The sequence below is a fragment of the Stegodyphus dumicola genome, chromosome 4 (genome assembly GCF_044657685.1).
Source record: "Stegodyphus dumicola isolate Sdum_Otavi_A_Nest chromosome 4, ASM4465768v1".
NCBI lineage: Eukaryota > Metazoa > Arthropoda > Arachnida > Araneae > Eresidae > Stegodyphus > Stegodyphus dumicola.
In genome coordinates, this window is record NC_140771.1 from 30,934,524 (window position 1) to 30,959,023 (window position 24,500).

At 35.8% G+C, this 24,500-nt stretch overlaps 1 protein-coding gene across 1 annotated transcript in view; it reads left to right on the forward strand.

Moving 5' to 3' along the window:
* The window catches only part of LOC118181898 (neprilysin-1-like), an 86,765-nt gene that overhangs the window by 52,930 nt on the left and 9,335 nt on the right, over nucleotides 1-24,500 (forward strand). Inside the window, exons 14-18 of the mRNA XM_035351126.2 lie at nucleotides 5,694-5,752; nucleotides 5,839-5,890; nucleotides 8,853-8,920; nucleotides 17,799-17,932; nucleotides 22,676-22,741. Coding sequence (XP_035207017.1) covers nucleotides 5,694-5,752; nucleotides 5,839-5,890; nucleotides 8,853-8,920; nucleotides 17,799-17,932; nucleotides 22,676-22,741 — 379 coding nt within the window. The remainder of the gene's footprint in view (nucleotides 1-5,693; nucleotides 5,753-5,838; nucleotides 5,891-8,852; nucleotides 8,921-17,798; nucleotides 17,933-22,675; nucleotides 22,742-24,500) is intronic.

A 24,500-nucleotide genomic window follows, 5' to 3' on the forward strand; every position in this document is an offset into this window, starting at 1 on the left:
GAGAATTTGATCAGCTATGGGTCTTATTTTTAGTTCTTTATGTATCTGCAGGTTACGTACGAACCATGGGGAGTCAACAATTTGTCTGAGTATTTTGTTCTGAAAGACCTGTAGTTTGTGTCTATAAGTCTTGTACACAGTGGCCCAGATAGGCACTGCATAAAGTAGGGTGGGTCTTATTAAGCTGGTATAGATCTTCTTCTTGAGACTGATATTTAATTTAGCATTTCTTCTTATTAAAGGGTAAAGAGACATTTTAGCAGCGGTGGCTTTGCGCAAGGCATACTCCGTGTGTTCTTTGAATAACAGCTGTGAGTCGAAGACCACTCCTAGATACTTGGTACTTGAAACAATTGCTAGGGCTTGATCATTAATTTTTATATTTACATTTACAGGAGTGAACTTCCGATGACGTCTGAAAAGGAGAATTTGGCTCTTTGACGGATTTACTTTTAATTTCCACGAATCATAATAGTGTGCTATGATATTTACTGCGCTTTCAAGTTTATCTACAGCGAGCTGAGGTTTTAGCGACTTGGTTAAAATTGCTGTGTCGTCGGCATATTTCACTACTTTTGCATTCAAAGAAACATATCATTCGTGTAGATATTAAACAGAAGCGGTCCCAGAACGCTTCCTTGAGCCACTCCGCTTTTAATTCTTTTTCTTGAAGAGAGAGAGTCATTAGTTTTTACCTGAAAGGTCCTGTTTTTAAGATAGCTTTTCATGAGCTTAATAAAACTGCTGGGCAGATGAACAAGGTGCAGCTTGTAGAGGAGACCCTCATGCCACACCTTGTCAAATGCTTTTTCTAGGTCTAGAAAGCAGCTGGCGATTGTGTTCTTTTTTGCGAAGGAGTCTGCAATAAATTCTGTAACGTTCAGTAGTTGGTGCACGGTACTATGACCGGCTCTAAAACCAAACTGCTCTTTACATATAATTTCCTTATCCTCTAGATGTTGAGTTAATCTCTTTTGGAGCACACGCTCAAATACCTTTCCCAAACTGGGGAGAAGGCTGATCGGACGGTAGGAGTTTAAGTCCTTTGGGTTTTTCCCCGGCTTGACAAACGTAATTATCTGCGCGTGCTTCCACTGTTGCGGAAAGTAATTGAGCCTCATACAAGCATTGACTATGTTTGTAATGAGGACTATGTAGGTTCTTGGGAGAGCTTTGAGAACCGTATTGGTGATGCTATCGTAGCCGGGAGCTTTCCTGGACTTTAAGTTGCTAATTATATTACTTATTTCTGCTGGAGAAGTTGGGTTGAAGTGATTATTACAATTTCTGTCAGCTAGGTGGTTAATGAAATTATCGACTTCTTCATCTGTCTCATCATTATTAGAGGCATGATTGGTGAACGTCTTTTCTAGATGCTGCGCAAGGGCTTCAGCCATGTCATGTTCAGAATAAGCAATTCCACTACTGGTGTGGAGAGGACCAATATTTCTGTTATTAGTATTCCTTAAGGAATTTCCAATACACCAGACTGTATTCGGAGAGAAATCCATGGAGTCTAAGAAATCGTCCCAACAATTTGATCTGTACTCTAGGAGGAGGGTCTTGATGTTCCTAATTTTTCTGTTCAGATTTCTTCTAACAGTGGGATCGCCTGTTCTTCGCCAGATTTTTGCTGTGCGGTTTTTGTCTTTTATTTTCTCAATGATGTGGTCGGGGAGCTTATCTTTCTTATAATCTTTGAATTTGGTGGAATCATCAAGGACTTTCTTAATTTTACTATTGATCTTAGTGATATTGTACTCAATGTCTACAATATCGGCAAGAGCCGGTTGTGCAGGTAATTGTTCTAGAGAATTATCGAATTTCTGCCAGTTTATAATTTTCTTTAAAGGCAAGGTCTTCTCAAAGCCATGGTAAGTAAATTTAACAGGGAGATGGTCAGAGGTTAATTGATTAATCACCTGTAGGAAAGGGATTTGTTGGATGTTTTTTGTAATAACAATGTCGAGAACATCCGAGCTGCCTGTATGATGATACCTGGTAGGTTCCGTTGGTCCAAAAATTCTAAGGTCATTCGTAAGAGCATAGCTATAAAGTTTGTTGCCATTTGTGTTATTTCTTTGAGAATTCCAGCTATGATGTTTAGAATTCAGGTCCCCTGCTATAATAACAGGGTGAGTGATATTGTTAAAAATTTGCAAGTCATTGTTGGTGAGAATGTTTCTGGGGGGGGATTATAAGCCGAGATGATGACAATCGGCTCATTTGTGCGCGAATGCACAACGATCGCAGTGGTTTCAATGCTGCTGCTATTGGGAAAATTAAACTCGTTGGCGTGCAGATGCCTTTTAATTAATATCATAGTACCGCCGCCCCTGTTATGGTCTCTGTCCGTCCTGAATGCGTTGTAACCATTGATCTTGAACTTATCATTAGGTCTGAGCCAAGTTTCATTTACTAGAAACACATCAATATTATGGTGAGTAAGGAAGTTTGCAACTTCAACGTTCTTGTGGCGAATACCGTTGGCGTTAAAAAATGCAAGATTTAAACTGCTGGGGGCAGTGAGGTGAGTTGTTGAATTACTGTTAATGTGGTTAAAATTCATAATTGATGCTTGATAAAAGTTCAAAGGCTTCCCAGCCGACTTGGATTTTTTCCAATATTGATTTAGATTTTAAGAACCGCTCGAAGAGATTTTTTCCTTGCAGGAATAATTTCTTCAGCCAGATTATGAAATCGGAAAGAGCCTAAGTTCTCACTTTCGACAGCTGTGTCCTGATTGGTGGATGAAGCATTCTGCTCATTAACATTTTCACTGCTATTTTGAGTTATGTTTCTCCTTGGAAGAGGTGGAAAATTTTCTAAGTTGATATCAGGGGGACTACTTTTTGAAGTTTTTCTCGCTTCTTTTTGGAATTCTTTTTCTGCAATTTTTCTTTTCAAGTTATCAGGATGCATTTCGCAACCACGGTACGAACTAATGTGGGGGCCTCCGCAGAGGCAACATTTGCCGGGTAAGTTTCTATCTTTTGTACATGTAGTAGTAATATGGTTTTGCCCGCACTTTTAACACCTGGGCTTGTGCTTACAGTGACCACGACTGTGGCCATACCTCTGACAGTGGTGACACTGTTTGTGTCCTGGAGTGGGTCTGAAGGGAGTAATTTTAACAGCCAAATCTAGAATATGCGTTATGTTGTATATTTTCTTGCCTTCTATGCTGCGTTTGACTTCAACCATGAAAGTGGGTAGTTTGACAATTTCATTGTCTATTTTCTTGGTAACTTGTCTTACTGTTTTAACCGGGATGTTATTGTCTATTAGTTCTTCCATAATGTCCTCGGGTTTGGTGTGAACAGATAATTTTTTGATTACAACTCTTATCGGTTTATCCTGAGGGAGAGGAAAGGTATGGTAAGGAATTTCCTTTTCGTCTAGGTATCTCGTGACTTCACGATACTCAGTGTCCGATTTAACTTTAATGTGGATATTACCACCTTTCTGTACACATTCCATGGATATGGTAAATTGCTTAATATTATCTCTGAGGGCTTTCCAGTCCGTGACATCTGAAATGATAATCGGCGGAATTCTGTTAGCCTTTTTGTTCGGCGTAATGAAATCACCTACATTATTAGTACTGTCTTCTTGTGAGTTTAGCGAACTAACATTTGTAGTGTCCATTTTATCATCTATTTTTAGTGAAGCGTATTTATTTTTGGTTGACGTTATTGAACCGTTGCTGCTTTCACTAGGTGTGCGTTTGTGGTATTTTTTGGGTGTAATCCATTTTTCATTATAATTATTTATTTTGCTTATTTCCTGAATAACATTTGAAACTGGTTTGAGTTGCTTTGTAGTTTGATTAGATGTCGAATCATTGCTAGTATTAACTAACGGGATGCTACCGCAGATATTTTGCACTGAATCTCCTGCAGCTTGTTTAATCGCTACACACTTCTCAAGCTCTGCATAGGTTTTTTGGAGCCATTGCTCCATTTCTGGGGTGATTTTCCGTAAGCCATTTCTAAGCGTGTTAAACGCTAAGTTAAACTCAGATATAATCTGCCTACAATCCTCAATCGTGCCATGTTTAAGAATATTCTCAACAATATCGCGCTTATTAAGGATTGCTAAATCATTTATCTCATCCATATTTACCAAGTCATGCTATCCTATCGATGTACAAGACAATGTCCATAATGAAAGCGTAGAAATCAAAAATATACTCACGAACTTGTCCAGATGAGCTACTCCAAGTACACCTCTCGAAAGAGACCAAAGAAAAACACTTACTATTTATAAATAAATTTCCTTCACTTCCTAAATTTTAGAATCACACTCGTAGAGCAAAATAATAATACGAACTCAAACAACATTCGTATCAACTCAAATTGTAATTAACGTACTGACTACAAACTGAGATGTTTTCCTCCTTTTATAAGATTTTAAAATCCCGCGCTAGAATTTTCTCGAAATCAAAAAGCGATATTTATTTATTTTATGCACGCGCTCTTGTATTTTCAATTTTCTGGCTTAGCTTTCTTTTAATATTCGTCACGCGCTGCACTGCGTGAGAAATACCATTACCATTTAATTTATAATTGAACTAACATTAGTTTTTTAAATACCAAATTCGTAACAATATGTTACGGTGAAACACCGAAATCTGGAAAATGTCGACTTTCACCGGTGAATGTCAACATTCACATAGTCTCTTGGTGTATGTCCGAAATATTTTCCAAATACTCTTATTTCTGACTTACACCGGTGAATGTCGACATTCACCATGTACTAATGGTGAATGTTGAGCATATAACAATATTATATTTTCTTCTCCGTAATTCAGTCGCGAATAAACGCACTCGAAACTTGAAATAAGAACTTAAGAACATGAGAACCTAAAACACACAATACATTCAAAATGAGAAAGGAAAATAATAGAAGTTAGAAACTTACTTAATTATACAGTACGTTCTAAATGAGAAAATAAAATAACAGTAATAAAAAACTTACTAAATTATGTTATTTAAATCTTATTTATTCCAACAACTTAAACTATTATGGCACTTTATAACCTCTCTTTTCGACTTTCACCAAAGCATATCTGTGATTGTCGACATACACCGGTGAGGGTCTGAATATACAAGAATGTAGTGCAATATTCGATCTTTCACCGACGTATTTGGTGAATGTTGACTTTCTCCGGTGAAAGTCGACATTCTCCAATTTCGGTCTTTCACGGTAACACATATAAAAAACACAAATTTCTATGTCGGTAATCTGTACAAAAAATCAGAATCATCTAGAAAAGTAGATGATCATATGAGAAACTGTACTTTAATAACACAAGAAGAATAAGTTAAGTACACAGACAAATAAAGTCTTGTTTAATAGCGGTAACACTTCAAATCCTTCTTTAGTCATTCAATGATATTTTTAAATGCATGCCTTCAATTCATTAAAAGTTCATTATTCTAACATAATTCACTAAGTCGGTCATTTATTATTTGGTGTGAAAGGTATACATTGGAAAATTAAGTAACCAATATTTTATATTTTGATTTGAATGATTCACATCGTAATTCCACTTAAAAATCCAGCAGCGACTTTTTAGGAAATGTATTATTCTTCTATCTTCTAGTTTCACCTTAATTCATTTTCTGAATATACAAGTATATTACAAATAAGCTAGTTTTCTGTATATAAACATATTTCTTATTTTTCAGCATCTACAAAGGTCCTCTTCAAGGAAGTGCTCATTACTTTGCAACAAAAAATGCTTTAGGTGAGTCTCATCATCACCACTAGCTTTTGTTACGGAAATTAATACATACTTCGAACAACTACGCTTATATGGAATTTATTTTTCAGTTGTTCCTATGGGTATTTTAAGACCACCCATGTTAGATGTAGAAAATCCTGAGTAAGTTAATATGTTTATAAATACCCTTTCACCTTTTTTCAGTTCTTCAAATAGTATATGTTTATTATATTCGACGCAAAGAATTTGCATTTCAGATTCCTTACATTTTGTCTGTTATATCATATTTGAAAGTTTAATAATACAAATAAAATCAGACAGCGATGAAAATGAAGTGACTTCTATAATCAAATAACTGACTATTGAACCATTACCAAATCATTTTTATTTGTTTAGTTTAGTGCAGGAAAGCACTGAAGGGTTATCTGTCTCAGAGAAGGAGCACTGTGAACGAAACTGACTCGCTTTCGCAGTACACATGGTAAAATCATAAAATCAGGCTTCCAGAAAGCCCGATCACTGAATTTTGAGCCTAGATCAAACTACTAATGCTCAACCGTTTTAACCAATCGACCATTGGTAGGCATTCAAATCATTCTTCTAATCGCTATGGAGGAAAGATAATTTCAAAAAGAACAGATAAGCTTTAAATTTAGGGAAATCTTTAAAGAAAAGTTAAACAGAAAAGCTTTGATAATTGTCACTTAACAGGAATATTGTATCAACAAAAGAAAAATTAGCAAATCTTTCATCTTTAACTAATTAGTATCGACTATACCATAATTATTTTAACTTTAAATTCGCTAGATATATGTATAAAATTTCTTCATTTTGTGGAATATATTTTCTAGAAGACTTTTACATTTACTAATATCTCTCAGGTTTAGTTGATGATATTAGTTATAATCTTTTCCTTCATGAAGGGTTAAAATTCTCATTAGCATTTATTATTTCAATTTTTTTTTCAACATAGAAGGCTGTAATTAACAATTTATTCTTTTTTTTTTATTTTATTAGCCTAAAGGGACAATTCGCCCAGAAGGGCTATTAATTTCGTTTTGGGATTTTGAGTCGGTTCACTTTTCAAATTGTTGCCATTAAATATTATCGCCCTGCATTGTATTTAAAGAAACTAAATAATGCAGAATCTATATGAACTTACGTATGTTTCTCGCACATAGACCTCCATCCGAACATGGGCATCTGGAAGCCCGAATTTGGAATTTGTTATCATTGTCTATAATTTCATACTTTCTAAAACTTTAACGAATTTTTCATTAAAAAACGTAACAATTTCAAAGCGAGCAATGGCAACACTGTATGGAAAAATGAAACATTTTTTAGAGTCTGTGTATCGGAAATTCTAAAGATATGCTCTTTTAAATATTTTGTGATATTGCTCTTAAATTAAATTTTATGGTTTAAGTGCGAAGAACCTGATATTTAATAAATAAAGGTAACACACAAAACTTAAAAAAAAAACGCTCCTTTGGGCGTAATATTAAATATGAAAGCTTACAGCTTTTTTTTCCTAATTCTACTTTTGTTTTATTTATATAAACAGCTGCAAAATTCGGTTTAGCAACCACTGTTTTTAAATTTATTTATTTATTAACTATTTATTAGTCTACTTAAGCGATAAAGCATTGACTAAATGTCCCATATAGTACAGGGTCCTCAAACATTTATATAGCTTTTCTATAAAACTGACACCAATTGAAACTGAATTTTGACTAATCTTAACGTCGTATGTAATTAAATGCAGTACTATAGAAAAATGCTGTGTTTAACACAGAGGTAACAGTAGGTAATCTATTGATATCTGAAATCAGGTGTTATTGTTTTCATTACGGAAATATAAAATTGTTGCCACTTGACGTGTAAGAAATATTTGTTTCAAGTTTCATGCGCAAGCGATCCAATGAAAAACTGTAGAATGACGTCCTGAAAACTTGAAAATCTGTTCTTCACTAAATAAGAGTTCCGTGTTGTATTGCTTCAAGATAAGTAAGCTTTTTTTCCTTACTATTTGGCATTGCTGTTTCTGAAAAGTTTATTTTAAATATACGTTCTATATGGGAACTGATTATTAAACTAAAGAAGATATAATGTTATTTTTTAACTATTTTAAATGTTGAATTGAAATCTTACAACAAGCTTATGCAGGTTTGTATTAAAACTTTTACTAGTTTTGACTGTGTACATTGTTACGAGTGTACATTTCTCATAAGTTTTGACCATTTTAAAACCATCTTTGGCAATTGAAACTATCCTTAACAATAACTGAAAATTTCACAGAAAAAGCAAAATTACAAAGCAAAGTTAAGAGTTTCTGCAATTATTAACTCTTCTGAGGGGTGTTAATATTTTCATTTTATAGTTAAAATCTTGCCTACTGCAATAAATATCAGAACCAGAACATTAGCGCCAATAATATTGTGGAGATATTAGGTATTTTGGAAGCAGGAGATATAAAAAAAATGAGCAATGACTTCTCCGGGACTCGAAAAACGGACCTCTCGAATACGCGTCGAGTGTGCTGACCACTACACCACGAAGGCATGCTAAGGAAATGGGAGAAATACCTTATAATACTCGTATAAAAACACAAGATTAGTGATCTTAGGCCGAGAAGGTCTAAGATCTTTATTTTACATGTAATAAAAACACTTTCTCTGTTAATATAATATCATGAATCTCCTGAAAATTCATTTTATCTAAATTTCTTAATAATATTTTGCAAACAATATTTTTATACCCTTCGTAAGGACTAAATACATTTCTAACAAACTGGAATACGTAGTCTGAAGCAGTCACTTCCTGAAACATTCGTTGGAAACCAAACTCTGTCAGTTCTTTTATCAGTTCGCTAGACTCAGTTGTTTCATCTCCAAGAACATTACCCAGAGTATACTATAGGAGGCGACTAATATTACATCCACAAAGATAAGAAAGGGTAACAATCAAAACATCAAAACATCAAAAATTCAAAGTGCATCTTATACAGGCGTTGAATATATATCCTTAATTTTTTAATGTCAAGTGTGCCTCTAAATGGCAATTATAACATAAAATATGAGTATTGGCAAACTGCTCTGCTTATTGTACCCAATTTATATTTTAGGTACCTGAACTATGGAATGCTTGGTAACGAAATCGCTCACGAGATGGCTCATGGGTTTGAGAATATCGGTAAGTGTGTCCATAAATATTATTTTGATCGTTCTCGAGCAGTCGAATATCATTCTTAGGCTTTATTTAATTTGTTTAACCAGTTATTTTATGTTTAGAATCTTTACTGCCACTTCTCTCTTTCCCTTTCCCCGTCAAAATTCAAATTAGTTTGCGTGTATTTAAGTAAGAATTTGAGATGGTTTAGACAGAGCATGTTCTGCCTAGTGAAAGCCACATTGTGTGCAATTCTAAGATAAGAGTTCATGTCTTCGGCCGTGCATTATAACTGACGATAGCATTTGACGCTGGTGAAGCTTTAAATTCCTCTACATAACCTTTAGTTATTATCTATTTAGGTTTAGTTGTTTTATTTGTAGTCCATTCGATAGGAGGTCAAAACGTGTTTAAGAATAAAAATAGAAATTTAATGTAATTCGGAATCAGCTGTAATCTAGTTGAAATAGATTGCATAGATGTAACTCTCTGACGGAATGATAATAATAGAAAAGTTATTGAAAACAGAACAAGTCATAAATGCAAAGTGATACGAATTAAGATCAGCACGTGAATGGGGAGAAGTTCTTTGACCTCTGGTGGGAAACCAGAGGATGCAGTAATGATCACATACGTATTCTACAAAACTGACTATCTTGATCTGATCACTTCTGCTCTGACATTTTGAATAACGTTTTTGTACCTAAGCCACATCGGATTCCTTTTACCACTTCTGAATTTGTGGCTTTTGCATACTACGAACAACCTTTCAATAAGATCATTCTATCTTATGCAGTTAGCTTATGTATAATCTTTTGTATCATGAGTAGCTGATTTGGAAGTATCGAATTTAAGTTCTCATCCTATGATATTTTTATGACTTCTTATCATTCGAGTGTCTTAGAACGCAGAGTTCTAATGTAGAAGACTTATATTTGCTATGATATATTTTACTTGAATTCAATCTGAATACTGGACATCATTATTGACTCTTCTCTTGAAGGTTTATTAATTTATTCAAAATTTCCGATTTAAACAAAACAAAATGTTAACCTTAACCTTATAATATGCTGTAAGGATCTTAAGTTTTACTAACGTTTATTTTATTTTAAATCTTTACTATCACTTCTTATTTTCTACTTCCGGCCAGAATTATAAGCGTGAAGGAGTTTATGCAAAGTTGTCTGGCGAACGCCAGGTATTTAAGTGTGGCCTTTTTGCCAAGCAGAAGAGAGGAAGCCGTGAGTTCGAAGCAGGCCGCTTACCTTAGAAGTTACGCAGTTGCTACTTTGCCTTCCAGGCCAGAGGTTTTAATCCTCTTGATAAATTAAACGTATTGTAGTGTTCACAGTCTCTGTGCTACATACGCTTCCTGTTATTATAAGGCCAATCTTATTCTAAAGTTAAATTAGAGTTTAGTTTTATTTTGATATCTTTTAAGTTAGACCCCTAGTGGAGGGTCATTGTATTCCGAAGTACGGAAGTCATTGTATATAAAGAAAAAAAATAAAGGGTTTTGTATACCCTTCGTCTGTATCCTGTCTACTTACTACAATTAGTGAACATAGCTTTAGTAAGCTCTCTGTTCTAGTCAGGTCATTGTATGTTTCCGAAGAAGGTTAGAAGAAACATTGAACCTGATAGTGGCGCCCGACGAAGAATAACCATGGCCGAGTTTCAAGAAGAACCTGTGCTGCCTGCAGAAACAGCTCAGAATCCAGAAATGCCAGCTGCCGCCCTGGAAGGATTTGGGTATATTGTCCAGACCATGCGCGCTTCGATGAAACCAGAAGCAACGTTTAATGGAAACTCACAGGTAACCAGTTTTTTGGAAAAATTGGATGACCACTTCATGCTCTACCCCGTGCACGAGTTTCAAAAAGTTACCTTAGCTACCAGCGCTTTGAGGGGCCAAGCGCTTAACTGGTTCAAATGTATCGGCAGAAGTCTCTTGGGTCAAGCAGGAAGTCCCACCTATACCTACGAAAATTTCAAGACTGCCCTACTAAAAGCCTTCCCTGTTGTAAGGGATCGTGCGAAATTAGAAACAGAACTTTTCAGTATATATCAACAAAGAATGGAAAACCTCTCCAGGTTTATTTTAAGAAAAATTCACGTTTTCAAGCTCTTGTATGGAAACCGTCCGGATCCTGAAATAATTCAAGTGATTTTGCCGAGGTTACTACCCCAAGTGCAAGACTTTATTGAATTGAGAAATCCGACTACACTGGAAAAATTATTTGAGCTAGCAATCCAGTTTGAAAGTAGAAGAACGGCGGACGTCGAAAGAAGACGCCAATATCAACAGCGAAACCAATTTGGTACGCCAAGACTACAGCAAACTCAAGCACATGGCTACGGAGAAAAAGCGAATCAGTGGGCAAGGAAACCCGAGCATTCAAAAACAGCCGGCGAACGTCGACAGTTCAATAGCAACCCAGGAAAAAAGTCTCAAGGCCAGTGGAGAAAGAAGGAAAGCACCGAAAGGAAAAATAATTTAAACTAAAACGGATTTCTGCTGACGAGAGGGTGCGGAAATCCGAAGGCCACGAAAACCCCTCTTCCTACAAGTTAAATACAGTAATGGTGAAAAATTTAACTCTTCCGAAGATTGAAGTCTTGGTAAATAATATCCCGGCCACCGCACTCCTGGATACCGGCGCGCAGTGTTCCTGTGTGGCAGAAGTCTTTTTTAGAAAGTATTTTCGCAAATACCGCATATATAATGCGGATAATACAACAGTATTAGCGGCGCAAGGAGAACAATGTAAGTGCGTAGGTAAAGTACCTTTGTACATCCGTATCAAGGACGAACAAGTAAAGGTGATGTTTTTTATAGTAAAGAATTTGCAAGCACACTTAATACTAGGAATAGACTTTCTTTCAGACGCACAAGCTACACTGGATTTTAATGAAGCGTCTCTTAAACTGACGATGAAACCAGTGCGTGTAGAAAAGGTTGAACCGCCAAGGGTAAATCTCGACCACCTGCCTAATGACGAGCAAGATAGAATCCGACAAGTGGTAAGTGAATTTGCTTCCTTATTTAGTGATATTCCAGGATTTACCCAGGTTACTAACCATAGTATTGACACCGGAGATGCATTGCCGGTTCGTCAAAAACCATACCGGTATGATAAGAATAAGGAAAAAATTATAGAATGGCATATTACCGATATGCTACGTAAAAAGATCGTAACGCCTATCTCAAGTAGTTATGCTAGTCCGGTGGTTTTATGTAAGAAAAATAATGATTATCCTTTGGAGCATCCAAAAAGGTGGAGATTCGCTATTGATTACCGTAAATTAAATTCCATAACGAAATATCCGGTATATCCGTTACCGATTATAGAAGAAATTTTAAGGAACATAAAATCAACCAAATTTATGACAACTTTAGACTTAACGAATGGTTATTTTCAAATAGGGATCAGGCCTGAGGACGTGCCTAAGACTGCTTTTATAACCAAGTCTGGCACTTATGCATTTTTGCGAATGCCGTTTGGCCTTTCAGGCGCCCCAGCAACATTTCAGCGATGCATGGACATTGTGTTAAGACCTGTTCTCGGAAAGTCCACATTTATCTATTTAGACGATATCATTATTACTAGTGATAATCTAGACCAACATGTACAGGATTTAAGACAGGTGTTTTCTTTATTAAATGAGGCCGGTCTAAAAGTTAATGTCGAAAAATGCAAATTTGCAGCCCCTGAATTAAAATATTTAGGTTACAAAATATCGCAAAAAGGGATCGAGACAGATGAATCAAAAATAATCGCTGTACAAAAGTATCCGACTCCAAACACGGCAAAGAAGCTCTCTTCTTTTCTAGGACTTTGTTCATATTATAGGTCCTTTATAAAAGATTTTGCGGCTATCGCTGAGCCATTGTTAAAATTAAAAAGGAAAAAGGCAAGATTCTCGTGGACGGCCGAAGCCAATAGTGCTTTCGAAAAATTAAAACAAGCATTAACGCAAGCCCCTGTGTTGAAATTTCCTGAAAAGGATGAAAATTTAGAAATTTCAGCGGATGCTTCGGATTATGCGGTAGGAGCGGTACTTTCGCAAAATCAGCAGCCAGTAGCATTTTTTAGCCGAACTTTAAATCAAACACAAAGAAACTATTCCGCGACCGAGAGAGAGGCACTTGCAGTTCTGTTAGCAGTGCAAAAGTTCCGAGTCTATTTTGGAAAGGCGCCGATAACAGTATATTCTGATCATGCGGCGGTAACTAGATTGTACTCTGGAAAAAATTTATCCCCAAGGTTAATAAGATGGGCACTCAAGCTGCAAGAATATAATCTGGTAATCAAGCATACCCCCGGAAAGGAAAATATCGTAGCAGATGCCCTGTCACGAATTAAATTAGACGAACAGGGTAATACCGTAAAAGTTGCAATGCTGACAGCGTGTACAATAAATTCCCGAGAAACTGTAATAACCGAACTGGGTAAGGATCCTGAGTTTGGAAGTATTTATGAGTATTTGAAGGATCCTGAAAATTTTAGCCACCAAGATATTGTGGCGATAAGAAATAGGGCGGCCCATTACGAACTAATAGATGGTCTATTATTTTATACAAAAACTACGAATTCCAACAACGAATTTCGACCTGTTATCCCAGCTAGTCTTAGATTAAATATCCTGCAAGAGCTCCATGACAGCCCTTTAGCTTCTCATGCTGGTATTCGAAAAACTACTCAACGCGTACGCGAGGCAGTCTACTTTCCTGAACTGCAAAAGTTAACAAGGGCGTATGTCCAGTCCTGCTCAACATGTCAAGCCGTTAATTATATTAATTTCCGCCCGGCCGGGTTTCTAAATAGTATTAAATCCGAATTTCCAAATGAAATAATCGGCATCGATTTATTGGGCCCTTTCCCAAAAAGTCAGTTAAACAAAAGTCGCTATCTCCTTGTTATAGTTGATCATTTTAGTAAATGGACCGAAATTGTTCCCTTAAAACGAGCCTCCGCGAAATTAGTTACCGATTCTATTTTAAATAAATATATTTTAAAATACGGGGCGCCCCTAAAAGTTATATCGGATAATGGTCCTCAATTTGTAAGTAATATATTTGAAGACATGTGCCAAAAACTGGGCATACGTCATTTAAAAATGGTCCCGTATCGGCCGCAATCAAATATAGCGGAACGGGTCAACAGAAATATAGTGAAAATTATCCGTAGTTATGTTAAAAATTTTCATAAAAGCTGGGATAACTATGTCAATGAATTTGCTTTCGCCCTTAGGACCGCAAAACATGATACAACGGGAAAAACTCCTGCTGAGTTATTTCTAGGCAGAAAGATTATAACACCGTTAGATAAACTATTTTATGTGCAACAAAGAGCCCCAGAATTTAAAATGGGTGATATAGAAAAACTAATAAAAGAAGCAAAAAAGAATACAGAAGTAGCACAAAGAAAACAAAAATTGTATTATGACTTGAAACGACGGGGAGTAACTTATAAAGTAGGGGATGAAGTACTAAAAATTAAGCATTCACTTTCTTCAGCACCAGAAGATAAAACTGCCAAATTTTTCCCACGCTTTGAAGGACCATATGTTATAGAAAAAATAACTCACGCTGTTGTAGTATTAAAGGCAAGAAATGGTGAAACCTGTTCCGCAAACATTGACCAGATAAAACCATTCTATGACCGTAATAAAATGCAAATCTTTTCAGATCTTTTGCAGGATCCGGTACGGCAGACACCGCAGGTACAAGTTCCAGAGGTGGGAAAACGACAAGTACAAGGGCAAGCCAATGAGAGACAGAAGCAAGTGAAAAGAAAATTGCCCCGCGGAAAAATTGAAGGTACAAAGAAAAAGAAGCCGTTCCACCGTCCAAAAAACAGAGTTCACGAACACCCCCAGAATGAAGAAGGGAGAAGGACGACGTATGTGGAAAAGACCGGGAGAAAGGACGGCAACTATAACCCGGCTGTGAAACGGAAGATTGACTCATCCGACAGAACTCTCCGCAGCAAAAGTCGCCGAACTGCGGAAGGGCCATCAGCGGCGGAGGAAAAAGTACAAGAAAAATTTGAACGGCCAACAACGAGGTCCAAGCAGGATCACGACAGAAGTTTCCCGGTTCCACCAAGACCAGCTGCCTTCAAACGGCCAAGACCACAAGCAGAGGACAGAAGGAAGATGTTCAAGGGTGGCCGTAGTGGTGAAAAACGGAAGCTTCCAGAGGAAAGCACTGAAGGGCGAGCCCGTACAAGAAGGAGGATCAACCAAGCTACGGTTTGCAGCACCTTTAAAGACTGGGCCCAGAAAAGGATGTCTGAATATTACAAAGATAAGTAAAATTTTGTGTTACTTTACAAACTTAAGTTAATCTTTCATTCTTACTGCAAGTGGCAGATATCAAGAAGTTTTATCTCATGCGAGGTCTACCTTTATCGCCAAAAGGGCGAGAAATGAGTTGTGACCGATTTTCTTATTATGTTTTTCAATTACTCGCGCGTAAAACTAAAGTTGATGTATAATAGCGTTGTATAAAGACTTAAATATTGTAAAAAGTTATTGTATAAATTTTATTTAAAACATTCTAACAAGAAAGAAGTTTTAGTTTGAAAGACTTTTTGAAATGTAGTATTATTTCAATGTAGAAAGAATTGGCACTTGCTTTGAAAAGAATAGAAGTTAACAATGTACTACTAATGTATGTTTTCAAATGTGTAAAATTAACGGCATCTTGATATGTTCTTGTATACATGTGAACTGTTATTTTGAATGTTTAGAAATACCGTGATATGGTAAAAGTGAAAGTAATGTTAAAAAATTTGTTATTCGTGTGACTGTAAAGATTAAATCATGGTGAATATGTGTTAAAGGTTGAATGATGTAGTTAGGCTCTCTGACGCTACACTTTAGAGTTAGCCACTTTCAGAATAGTACCTCAGGGTCTAGAGTTGAAATTAGGGTGTGTTAAGAGGTCTCGTATGTTGAATTTTAACACGTTAGTGTTTTGATTATAGGAGGAAGTGTTGAACACATAGACAGAAACACATTCGTGTTTGGTGTTTTTACAACACATGTCAGAGAGCACGGGGAGAGATAATTAAAATAGTCATGAATGAAATAAGAATGTTAAGAAAAGTATATTCTATATGTTATTTGCAATGTCATTCTGTAACATTTCATTAAACTAGTTTTCCTTCCAGATCTCTGGAAGGAACCAGAATTGAATAAAGCTCCTGTTTTGATGCAGTACAGATGAAAAAGAAAAAAGATTGTTGTATATTCCGGGAGCTGCTATTGTAACAAATTTCTTTCTTTTAAAATTTTCTAGTTTCTAGCTAAGTTATGTTTGTAAAAGTTTGGCCTCGCGTTAGTTTCTAGAGCTAAAAGTTTTCAACAAGGTCGTTTTAGACCTCAGTTTCAAACTAATTAACTCTGGCGGGAAGTATGTAAGGATCTTAAGTTTTACTAACGTTTATTTTATTTTAAATCTTTACTATCACTTCTTATTTTCTACTTCCGGCCAGAATTATAAGCGTGAAGGAGTTTATGCAAAGTTGTCTGGCGAACGCCAAGTATTTAAGTGTGGCCTTTTTGCCAAGCAGAAGAGAGGAAGCCGTGAGTTCGAAGCAGGCCGCTTACCTTAGAAGTTACGCAGTTGCTACTTTGCCTTCCAGGCCAGAGGTTTTAATCCTCTTGATAAATTAAACGTATTGTAGTGTTCACAGTCTCTGTGCTACATACGCTTCCTGTTATTATAAGGCCAATCTTATTCTAAAGTTAAATTAGAGTTTAGTTTTATTTTGATATCTTTTAAGTTAGACCCCGAGTGGAGGGTCATTGTATTCCGAAGTACGGAAGTCATTGTATATAAAGAAAAAAAATAAAGGGTTTTGTATACCCTTCGTCTGTATCCTGTCTACTTACTACAATTAGTGAACATAGCTTTAGTAAGCTCTCTGTTCTAGTCAGGTCATTGTATGTTTCCGAAGAAGGTTAGAAGAAACATTGAACCTGATAATGCAAGCACAAACATTTGTACCCAAACCACATCGCAAATAACATATTGTGTCCAAAATGCATATTGTGTCTTTATACAACATAATATGCAAGCATAAAATTTAAAATGTCGCTCTTTCACAACAAAACAGATGACTCATTTTTACTTTTTTCATTAAAATCATAAATTTAGAGCTAAATTTAATATGTGTTATACAACTAATTTTATTAGTTAGGGAAAAAACACGGGTATGCATTCGACTTTTGTAAATAAAAGTAATTTCCTTGTTTAACGTAGTAAAGATAAAAATAAAGTTTGTGTTTAGTTTTACGACTGGTTGTTTGATTTATTGGTTGTAAGGCGAAACTCGCAATGATTGTCCGCTTAAGGAGAGGAATGCTTTACAGCGGGCCTTTGTAAAGCTTATGCTGATGTTATACACATGAAAACATAAAAAAGTCACTCATGTAAGCTAGCTCATGTGCTGGGATTTGTACCCGTGTCGAACTATAAGTGTTCAGCAGTCTTATCTCATTAACACTGACGAATTTGTTTCATTTTAAAACTTCAATCAACAAAAATTCATTTTCTTTTTGATTTCAATTGAATTTCACAAATAAGAAAATTATTCCTTCTATTTTCTCTAAACTATTGCGTTTTGAATTTTCCTTATTTATTTGCATTCGGATTGAAGTTCTACGCTATTTGAAATCTTTTGATTAACAAAATTCAAGTTTTGTTATTATTCCTTATTGCTTCGATAACTTGTTTGATCAAATTAAAAAAAGAAACAATAACGAATTCTTTTACTCAATTTCTTTTTAATAAGCTAAATGTAAGCAAACTGAGATGAGATTTAGTTCAAACAGAGTTTAAATATCTAACCCGATCTATCTTACAAAAATGAATCAAAATCACCTCCAGGTCTTCAGTACGACAAAGAAGGTAAGGAGAGTTCTTGGTGGAGTGAAGAGATGAAAAATAAATTCTGGATGAAAGCTAAATGCTTCGTCGATCAGTACAACCGATACGTAATCGATGCTGCAGAGGAACAGACCGTAAGTATTCTCTTTTACTCACGTTGACTTGACACAATTGATTTGCCTTGTTGTTGTTGTTAATCTCCATGCCTAGGAATATACTAGACGAGGTCCACGAGTCCATTCACCTTTAAAAAATCGAAAACAAGCTTAGGAGACCCGTAAAGGTCCACAAGAGACAACTCCAGGCACTCAAGGATATGTGCGGGTGCATTGTGACACTTAGAACAAATTGGGTGCATCTTGATACCACTCTCAAAAGTAAGTCCCCTCAGGTGCCCACTGAAGAATCGGGAAAGTGTTGTCTGAACACATCTTTCGCAATCCATAGCAAGGGATCTTCCAAGACAATCAGCTTGATACCAGGGATGACTCGGGGGAACGAGCCAAATTTGCCTGTCAGCATGTTTTCTAATGGAATGTAGTTCAAGATATGTCACTGAATTGATAATTGGCAAAGGTTCTTCAGAAGCCTCCTTCGCCAGAATGTCTGCCATTTCATTCCCCCATACATCAACATGGGAAGGAATCCACTGAAGATACGCTTCACAGAGTGACGAGACCTGCCTAAGTTTGCTAAGAATTGCGGCTCCGGCCCTATCACCAACTCTTTGCCATTTGAAAGATATTTGATAGCGCTACGACTGATTTGCCTTAAAACAGTCAGAAAGGAATTCAAATGAAACGAGTAGCTCTCAATTAAAATTTACATGCTATTTTTTTTCCTTATAAAGGAAGTGTTTCATCTGCTAGATCAGTGCAGAATTATGTTGTGAGTGCAAGAAGATTAATAAAGTTAAGTGAATGAGGTCACAAGATGCACACCATAGACTAACCGAGTGGGCGGGGCGGGAAGTCCTCACATGTCAGGAAGGGACAAGATGGGACGATTAGCTAACTATAACCCTTTGGCGTTTACATCAGATAATTATTTTCAGTTATCAAAATCAGACATTGTAGGAATCGTGAGAATATGAAAGTCACAGCTTTTGAAAATAAGATTTAATACATCTCACAAAATCACATTTTACTGTATTTTATGCCTCATTCATGCGTAATACCTGTTTTCGCATAAACATCTTTACTTTGGAAAAAAAATAGTAAAAATGTATATTCTTATAAATTATATTATTCTAAAAATTTTACATTCTTAAAAACTTGAGTGTCGCGCTGTTAAATTCTTAAAAACTTGAGTGTCGCGCTGTTAAAAGCATTGCTAAAAGTTAAAACATGTTGAGCGTTTTTCGGTATAAGTTTCGAAGGAAAAGTCTTCGTGTATTTCAAATATAAACGAATTCATCCTCTTCGATTTAAAAGTACATTATACTAACTACAAGTATAATCTAAGCCCTTAATGTTTATTAATTTGGAAATATAATTTGCTTTCGTAATAAGGAGTTTCTATCGAAATTCACTGAATCAAGATTTCCTCTAAAGTTAACTCCAAGAAGAAAAAAAAGTTTTTTTAACGAATTAATCATTTGGAATGAATTCCATAATTAAATCTCTGTTACTCCGATTGTTCTGCGTAGAAAATGTAGCTTAGACGCGTTTAAGAGATTTATTTGTATTGTTAAACGTGGTTCTTTTTATAAATTATTTCTGCACATTTACGTATTTTTCTTGCGAATAAATTCTGATACAGTTTTAAAAATTAGCATAAATTTTATTCCAGCAAATTTTGCAAGTAGTATTTCGTTAATTAATCATCTCAATTACCTCTATCAATTAACGCGGAACCTTTACCTTCAAACAATTAATTTCAGTACAAAAAAGTATTTTACAGAGCTTGGGTTTTAAAACATAATCCATCAACAGTACTTGTTTACATAGAATTAAAGCAATTTTATAACTAATAACTTCTCTAAAAGTATGAAAAATTTATAGTGGAATTGCAAAGGAATTACAAAGGGAAAATTTGCAAAGGGAACTTTTATACTTCTGCAAAAAGGAAACTATATATACATTTTAGATAAAGATGTAGGATTATTGTTTGAAACTAACCAGTTATTATGATTTAGACCTTTAACTCTTCCTTTCAGTTCCACATAAAATGTAAATCAGTTAGATAGTATTTAAGCTGACGTTTGCGGGATTATACGACAAAGCGTATTGCTGCCTCTCGAGGTCGCGTTGCTGCAGTTCTGCCATCATCTGAGTTTGCAATTATTCGGTTTGTACAGGCGCGGTGAGACAGCTTCCCCGCAAGAGAGATTTAGTGTTGCCATAAAATAGCAAGGACGGGCAGGGTTGCCATATTTGGCGTGAAATCGCCCGTTTGGTGATATTTGGCGACAAAATTGGTGGTATGCCATGGACGGATGGAGAACCTTCTGGAACGAATTCTTAACGGTTTAGTCCAGAATGTTCTCGAACACAAGCCGAAAGCTATGTAAACCCTACTGCTCCGCAATCAGAATGTGTGCCTCGTCTAGAATATCGAGTTGGTGTCTGGTCTAGCGAGTCAATCCCTGCGGAGTCGATCGAGTTGACAGCCGGGCAGCAAGTGCCGAGTGGGTCGTCGAGTGCACCGAAGGAGTCTCGTAGTGCATCGCGGTTAGTGCATCGTCGAGAGAGTGTGTTGAGCTCCGGGAACGACTGAACCGAAGAGTCGGGAGCTGTGCTCTGTGTGTCGTCGAGTGCATCCCGAGTTGTAGCGTGGAGAGAGTCGAGAGTACGTGCAGTTCTGAGAACGACCAAGCAGAGTCGGGAGCTGTACTTTGCTGCTTTGCCGTGAAGCTGTCTCCACCGTGATAGCCTGATAACCTGGAGGCTGTGTCGCTGATCGTGTCAGCGTGTTTATAGTAGTTCATCGACGACTGTAGAGGCGTGTTTGGAGCCGTCCTGACAATACTGTGCAATAAAGTGTGTTTTGATACTTCATCAAGTAGTATTGTCATTATTCACTCCAAATCCTCACGAACCCCGTACGAACGTGAAGAAAGAAAATAACGTAACAACTGGTGTCAGAAAAGAAAAACGCTACAGTACTATTTTCTGCCGACATTTAAATTGTTACGCTGGTTAGAGTTTTGAGCCAACTACGCTTTAAATGTAATTCTGTAGCCTTTGACTGCTAGCTTACGCTTTAATTTAAGTTGACTGTCATTTCAGTTACATCGCTACAAGAAGTGCGTTTATGTTCGAAATTTGTGAAGTAAAAAGGTTTATTTAAAAACCATTCCAAGACTTCGTAGTTAATTTCAGATACAGCAATAATTCTCTAAACGTCGTCTGTTATGGTTTGAAATTAGTTTATTCTCTCATAGCAAGCCAAACTCTATATAATTGTTAATCTACTGCTAAATTATCCTTTTCTTATGATTCACATTAACATGCATTTGTATGATATCTTCTAATCTCTAATATTTATGAAGATCAAAATGCAACACTAACTTATTTCATTATTTAATCAGTTAATTTTCCCTTTGGTTTGCCATCATTAATGCTACACTTTTTAAAACTCTCATTTATTGGTGTATTTTCAGTATTGTTCCACAATGTTTTCTTGTTTAAATAATAACAACAATAAAAATTACTATTACTATTTTAAATTAAATTAGATTTATCATTTAATTAGATAATTTTCTTCAAGTACGTTATCACTAAATGTAATCTTTTAGGAAAAGAGAGATAAGAAATTTTTCAATTTTAAAACACGCAATATTGTGGTACTTAGTACCTTCTCCATAATAAGTGGGTGGGTGGGTTATTCAATTATGGCAAAGCACACGAGGGCTATCTGCCTAAAGGGAGGAATGCCTTCGTGGAGGACTTTCTAAAGGAAACTGGCTCGTATACACGTTACACATGGGGAAAACCACGAAAACGCCCATGCAGCCAGCCCGTTCGCGGGATTCGAACCTCGGACCGAACTACCAGTGTTCAGCGTCTTTACCGCTCGGCCGCTGGTGGGCCTCTCCATAATAAAGCCAGGTCATATTCAGCTCCTGTCGCTAAACTGTTTATGACTTGTAGAAAAATTTTAGCCTTCTGCCATCCACTAGACTCATCTGATCTTACTCCATCGCTATTTTTTCAGTTCCTACATATGAACGATTTTCTGATATTCCGGATATTTAAAGCCACAGGACGGAGATTTTCCACGAAGTCCGAAAGGAGATTCTGCCTGCAGTTTTCAGGAATTGTTCAGTCGTTGCCAAAAGTGCGTTGCAAATGACAGACATTACTTTGAAGGAACATAAAACGCTTTTCCTGATATATGTTAGAATCTTTTGCTTATGAATACAATTACCGACTTTTGTCATACTAGTTACTTAAAAGCAATAGATTCGTAAACGATACGGTAATCAGAATTTACTGTTTATGAAAAGGTAGCTGAAAATTTAATTACTAAACCTAAAATTCCATATCCTTAAAACCACTCGTATGTTAACGCCTTCTGAATTCCGTAATCTTCGTATTAATTTTATAGTTTATATTTTAGGATAGGTTTTCACTTAGTATCGTATGGTAGATAACAGGAAGTTCTTTATTATAACCTTATCAAAATTTATATTGTATCTGTAATTTTACGACTGTATTTATATGGGTAACATTGCATAACTTGTATGGTCAGACTAAATCATCCATTCATAAAAACTTCGGTATTATTAGGTATGTGATTTTAAGTAGTTTTAAATGTGGGAAATTTAAACTTTGTTATTTGTATTATGATAAATTTTCTACTAGTCTCAGAAATAGTCATAATTTCTTTAGTTTTGTTCCCAGTTTATTGTTGTAGTATGTTTTGATTTCTAGGTAGATGGTCAGAGAACTTTACATGAAAATATAGCTGACAGTGCTGGACTCAAGAAAGCATTTATGGTATGCTATTTCTTCCAAATAATCATACCCTTATGTAACTTTTAATACAATTATGGTGCAACTGCAACAGCCATCATTCTTTCCTGTTTGTTAGAGATTGTTATGTATTAACAACGAATTTGCTGTCAAGTATTTTGAGATTTAACTGCAAATTTTATATCTGTCACGTATTTTGAGATTTAACTCCAATTTTGTATAAACATAAAATGAAACTTAATTATGTTGAAATATATAATGCAGATTTCGGTTTGCGCGTGATTTTTGATAGCAAAGGCCAGGATTTTGACTTTTTTATTAGTTTTTTAGGCAATCATTTTTAAAGCAAAAAATGTACAATTTACAAACATATAAGAGTAAAGAAACGGAGATCACTGAGCCTGGTAATAGAGCGTATATATATATATAAATATATTTATATAGGTTTTGTGCGGCCGATTGCAAACCAAAATACGAGGTAGACATCTACATGTTATAGCAGTCCTATATGCAAAATTTCAAGGTTCTGAGGCTACTCGTTTTTGAGTTATGCGAGATACGTACGTACATAGGTTCGTACAGACGCCACGAAAAATTCTCTTCAGAATTCATTTTAAAGCAGTTTTATAATTTTTTTGGAGGAAAAGAATGTTTTATTCTGTCCTTATGTACAGATATTACGCGAAAACATTGTTAAGTTGCATTCGATAGCGGTCAAAATGGATATTTTCGTTGAAATATGCTGCCTGAAACTTTTCGCGATTACAATACTTCCTTTTTACTTTGTACAAGGAAGTAAAAAATCTGATGTGTACACCACGTGACTTTCTTGTACGGAATATTAAATGGTTGCGAAGCTTAGTTTCTCTAAACGGCAACAAATTCACTATTCTGTTAAGTTTCAAATGGAAACAAATATGGCTATTATAGTAAAAATAATTAGGCTTAGTCGCCCTTAAACACCTTTTAAATTAAGACACAATAATACGCCGAATAAATACTAATTCAGAAGACAAACAACAAAAATCGGCGTTATATTTACAAAATTTCCACAGGACTAGTTTTGATGGTTTTACCGAACCACCATCCTCAGCTGCAAAACCGCAAATGAACAAGATAGGAAAAAATGATTAGATAAGATAAGAAAGCCTGGACAAGAATAAGCAAGTGGCGCCATCTGTTGGTGAAACCAGAACTAAAACATAATTTCTTTAAAGGCCGAAGGCAAATTTGGATTGGAATTAGGATCATTTTTTCATCAATCTAATCATTTTTTCCTATCTTGTTCATTTGCGGTTTTGCAGCTGAGGATGGTGGTTCGGTAAAACCATCGAAACTAGTCCTGTGGAAATTTTGTAAATATAACACTGATTTTTGTTGTTTGTCTTCTGAATTAGTACCTTTTAAATTGTTGATAATTCTACAAATATTGCATGCAGATTTACTAAAGGCATAGAAGATTTAACCGGAAGATAAGAACAACATAATTTAATCATTTTTAAAGGAAAAATCGACAATTTACAAACATATAAGAATAAATAAACTGAGATCAGTGAGCCAAGTAACAGAGTGGATATATATATACATATATTTATATACTTTTGGTGAGGCCGATTGCAACCAAAATAGAAGGTGCACATCTACATGTTACACCAGTCCTATATACAAAATTTCAATGTTCTGAGGCTACTCGTTTTTGAGTTATGCGAGATACATACATACCTATATACGTACATACGTACGTACGCGCAGGCGCCACAAAAAATCTTTTCAGAATTCATTT